Below are 5,675 nucleotides of genomic sequence, written 5' to 3'. Positions count from 1 at the left end.
AAACAGGCTGTACAGGCTAAACGAGTGGTCATCACAAACAACGATTATATCATTATGCAACAAAAATGGAAACAACGTGGATGCTCGATCCATCTATATTACACACTAGACTCCAAGTATGCTAATTTGACATCAATTTATTGTAGACAGTCATCCATTAAATTACTTGATACTTGATATTACAAAAAGGCTGATATCTTTCTACTTGCTCCACACAAATGTACCAAATGGACATCAATCTAGTAAACTACTTTACTTGATACCTGATATTACAAAAAGGGTGATATCTTTCTACTTGCTCCACACAAATGTACCAAATGGACATCAATCTAGTAAACTACTTTACTTGATACCTGATATTACAAAAAGGGTGATATCTTTCTACTTGCTCCACTCAAATATACCAAATGGGCATCAATCTAGTAAACTACTTTACTTGATACCTGATATTACAAAAAGGGTGATATCTTTCTACTTGCTCCACTCAAATATACCAAATGGGCATCAATCTAGTAAACTACTTTACTTGATACCTGATATTACAAAAAGGCTGATATCTTTCTACTTGCTCCACACAAATGTACCAAATGGACATCAATCTAGTAAACTACTTTACTTGATACTTGATATTACAAAAAGGGTGGTATCTTTCTACTTGCTCCACACAAATGTACCAAATGGACATCAATCTAGTAAACTACTTTACTTGATACTTGATATTACAAAAAGGGTGATATCTTTCTACTTGCTCCACTCAAGTATACCAAATGGACATCAATCTAGTAAACTACTTTACCACAGTGTTTGATATCTTCCTTCTTATTGACTCCAAAACACTGCTTCAAGAGTATACCTTATCCCCCAAAAATGGAATCTACCAGTAAATGTCACAAGAAAATGGCAAATATTTTTGACTATACTGTACAGTAGTGCACTCAAGTAGGCTAACAGAGCATCAATCCGTTGCACACCATCATCAATGCTATTACTTGATACCTGATTTACAAATAAATATAAATCTACGTACAAGATGGCAGCATTTTACGACTAGACTGTACTTGAGTCAAGTGCGCTCAATTTTTTGACAGCAATCCATGGCATACCATCTAGCATCGATTGTTGAATTATCTTATACCTGATATGACACAAGATGTGATGGATGAAGGAAAATGGCACTATTTTGAACTACATTGCACTCAAATAGGCTAATATGACATCAATCCATGATACGCTATCATCTATTGAATTATATTTTATGACTACACTGTACTCAAGATGCTAATTTAACATCAATCCATTGCACATCATCATTTATTAGTTATTGAAGTAATTTATAACTGATCTTAAACAGAGGCAATCTCCATACTGTATATATACCAGCAAGACAAAAAACGGCAATATGTTTGTCTACACTCTACTCCCGTCTGCTAATTGGGCATCAATCCATTGCACAACCATCATCTATTGAACTACTAACAAAAATGGTAAATGCTTTGACTACACTATGCTCAAGTATGCTAATATCATATTTATCCACTGTCCACCATCATCGATTCCATTACTTCATTAAAATAGCTGATATTAAAATAATGTAATCCATCTACAGTGTATACGAGTAGATACAAATGATGGCAGTGTATTTGACTAAATTATATTCAAGTACGAGCGTATACTAATTTTACGACATCAATAATGCACATCATCAATTAAATTACTTTCGAACTGATCGTAATCTATATATACGAGTATAGATAAAAAAAAAAATGGCAACTTTAATAACTACAGTGTGCTCAAGTGTGCTAATTTTTTCATCAGTCCATTGTACAATGTACAACATCATCAATTGAACTAATTGACGGGTATACCTGATATTAAAAATGGAATCTATAAACAAAAAATGGCAATACTTTTGACTACACTATACTCTAGTACTCTACGGGCATACTCATTTTACATCAGTCCATCGCACACCACCCTCTATTAAATTATGTTACACTTGATATTTAAAAAAAAAATGGAATCTACACGTATATATACAAAAACAGCAACGTTTTTAGATTACAGTGTCTTCAAGTACAGTAATTCAACATCAATCAATCAATTAATACCAGAAAAAAAAAATCTATGTACAAGACAAATAGGAGTACGACTATATTCAAACAATGGCGAAAGGCTTTTTGACTACATTGTACTCAAGCATGCTAACTTAACATCAATTTATTCCACACCATCAGTTTTGAACCACTTTACGCATATACTAGATATATGAAAAATAAATGTTGTCTATATAGAAACAAAATATAGTAATGCTTTCTTGCAACTTAGAACTCTCGTCATGTTGGATATTAAATTACATATTTATTGAAATTCATTTAAATAGTTATAAAGTAATCCATTTCGTGCACAAGTCCTATCAGCTGTATCATAATAATATAGAATAGAAAGCAATCATATCCTTACTGTTTCCATTCACAGCCAATTCGACGTAGGTACGAAAGTGCGACACTTTAACTAGTGCAATATACTGTACAACGTGTAGTAGTATATCTGCTAACAACATTTGACTTGGTGTAGACGTCTAACGTACAATATACGGTATAGCAAACTTTATACTCCTTTCTAAATTAATTATACTCTAATAACATCATCTTCTGTTTTAGAACAATACCATTATTACTAGAACTACAATATAATCCTATAATAAGCTACATCAGCTAGTAGTTCAAGTTCTACTCTCAACATATACGAATGTGTTCGACGATAAGTGCTGTGGAACAAATGATGTCATATGTCGTCATTATTGATCAATGATAAACATTCAAACTAACAATCGCTTTACAAAATTGCATATGGCACGATAACAACCTAACAACAAGGATAGGTCATTGGTACTTATTGATAACTACGGTAAAGTACTGGGTACTCGACCGTCAATGAATTAATCACTATAATAAACAGATTATTTGGTAATAATATCACAATAGAATGGCAAATGACCCAATAATTACTTGTTAATATAGTAACCAATTCGAAATTAGAATCATAGTCTGTGTCGTTTGCTTGCGGTCATTCATTAACAATACTTAAATTTTTTTTTCCTTTTATATTTGCAATAAATTTGACATCAAGATTATTCTATATCAATATCAACAACCTGATCATCATCATCATCATCTTTCGTACTTAATTCAAGCAATGAGTCTTGATTACTAATTTCACTACCATTGCTGTCGCGGCACATTTCATCGAGAGAATCTGTTGAGCCTTTACTATGAGCCATAAGTTGCTGTATAGCGCTGTCTCTCTCTTCTTGAAGTTCTTGGATTCTTGATATTAATTTAACTTCATTGACTTTCATCAGTTCTATCGTTTCATCGAATTTATTAATTTTACTACGCGCATTGGCTAATTTATCAACTAATTCAATATTTTGCCGCTTGAGATGTTGATTTAAACTCTCTAATTGTGAAATTCGGCTGTCAGCACTATCACTCGGAATTAATTCAGGAGCGCTTAGCATTTCTTCATGCAAAACGTGATACTCAATTTCAAATGACTTAAGCTGATTACTAATCTCCAATGATGCTGCTCCTTCAAGAATAGCATCAAGGTGGTCTTGCACCATTGACGGCAAATGTTGTTTTAGTACATCTATCGTGGATTCAAAGCTGCCAGCAGCTAAGATAGGTTTAGCAAAGTGCTTTATCAACATTAACGAGATCTATATCCATAGACAATTTATCATCAAGTTACTAAAAAAATATCATGCATTTCATTCTCAACTGAGTCATACCTTATAGATAGCTTCTATGCCATCCAAAAATAACAGATCTAAAATATTCATATCATCAAAAACAAAAATTAACTACGAGTAATAACTTCGATCACAAATTACGCCATTAAATAATTAATATAATGGGATAACCTAAAACCCGGACTACAAATCCTAATGGAAATTGCGATGCGAATAAAGTTAGAAACCAGGGAGCAGCATACAAGGAAGGGCCAATTTCATTTTGATCAAGATTTTGATAGACATCTCGCTGATAATCGTATATTAATCTGGATAGATTATACATTTGGATCTAAAAAATATTAAAATATTGATAAGATCTATAAATATTACTATTCGGAAATAAACTTTGTAACCATTGCTCTTCTTCCATCAATTATACTAACATGCAAAGCCGCCATATCCGGCTTGTATTGGTCACGTAAATGTAAATCATATAAAATATATTTGAAACATTCAAATGCATCGTTTTCATCCATCTAAAATGAAGTACCCAGAAAAAAATTCACATCTTCTATATCCTAGAATGATATTACTAATAACTCAACAAACAATAGAAATAGTAACATAAAAATTACTTACATGCATAATTAGTATCGCCGCTACAAAACTCAGTCCTTGACAGTATCCAACTTCAGAATCCAATAATGCATAGGCTTTCAAGACATTTCTTAACGCAACTTGGCCGTTACCAACTTGTGAAAGAAAATATTTGTGCGTAGGAAATGTCCGGCCTAGTTATAATAAAATTGTTGGTACAGTTTTAACTTTGATTTCATAAATTGATCGATACTATTGTACCGGGTTAGATATAGTATACGGTATGCATTACTAGTATGCTTTCATAAATAATGCTCTGATATTGTGAGTACCTAGATCTAGCGCAATAGCGTGGTGATGATTCGTAGTTTCCTTTTCTAATAATTTAGTTAAGGAATTTTCTTCACTATTTTCACATGTAGATTGCCTTTTGTCACGAGCGTAATATTGCCTGCGTAGAAAATTCCATATTTCTCCTCGTAATGTTTTTGGTATACCTAATATATTTTGCAAAATTACTTACGGTTATTATGCTATCGAACAGCCAAGAATAGAAATACTGACAGATTTTATTTCAGCAATTTCATGCATAATTGTTTTTTAAAGATTAATAGAAAGGTTGCGTAAGTAAGATAAATGCTTTACTTTTACCTGCTTTAACAGCTGCCACCAATGTATGATAAGGCAACGGTCCTTCACTCTCTTTAGCCATAATATCATTCCACATCTGATACATTTCTTGAGTGCAAATCGGGATTTCTTCGTAATCCAATTTACCATCATCATCATCATCACACGGATGGCCTAAAAAGTAAATTTTTATCAAGTGAAAATCATGAGTTAGGCGAATTATGCTATCTGACATTAATTGATCCAAGTATACCATTGTATTTATTCTTTTTTTGAATTCGTATAATTGCAATTTGTTGTTGAATAGCTTTGCGCCAAAGTAATCGTAGTTCTTCACGGTCTCTTGGTTTTCTTGGTCTAGTATCACTGTCACTGGGTAAAGATTCATCTAATTCGTAAAGTATAAATGTCGAATCGTTATATCCCTAAAGTTGCACAATACTGTACTGACATGCTGTAAGATAAATAAGGCTACTATCTAAATTTAGTATTAGATACATGTTCCGTTATACTAGTCACGTATGATACCTTCATTTCCTTCAATAGATGTCGCTATAGGAGTATTTGAATATACGCGTTTGAATAAGGCCTAAATACCATGAAAATATATCATGCTGTGAGTAGTCTTAACTCAGAATAGTTGATATTTTATGGCAAAAGTACAAATAAAATCAGAGCTACTGATAAATGCGTAGTGAACCTGTCGCCAAGA

The 5,675-nt window shown here is 32.6% G+C and overlaps 1 protein-coding gene across 1 annotated transcript; it reads right to left on the bottom strand.

Annotated features, from left to right (window-relative positions):
- Positions 1 to 3,301: 3,301 nt before the first annotated feature.
- TRIADDRAFT_13887 (uncharacterized protein) lies at positions 3,302 to 5,343 on the bottom strand (the record flags this gene model as incomplete). Its single annotated transcript, XM_002112316.1, has 8 exons — positions 3,302 to 3,721; positions 3,794 to 3,831; positions 3,926 to 4,085; positions 4,180 to 4,272; positions 4,376 to 4,527; positions 4,666 to 4,830; positions 4,985 to 5,137; positions 5,217 to 5,343. Coding segments are annotated over 8 exons (1,308 nt in total), but the record flags the coding sequence as incomplete, so codon positions are not given.
- Positions 5,344 to 5,675: the final 332 nt, after the last annotated feature.

Source organism: Trichoplax adhaerens, genomic scaffold, assembly GCF_000150275.1.
Source record: "Trichoplax adhaerens TRIADscaffold_5 genomic scaffold, whole genome shotgun sequence".
In the NCBI taxonomy this organism is placed as follows: domain Eukaryota; kingdom Metazoa; phylum Placozoa; class Uniplacotomia; order Trichoplacea; family Trichoplacidae; genus Trichoplax; species Trichoplax adhaerens.
Note: the sequence above shows the minus strand (reverse complement) of the source record. Positions and strands in the feature narration are given on the sequence as shown.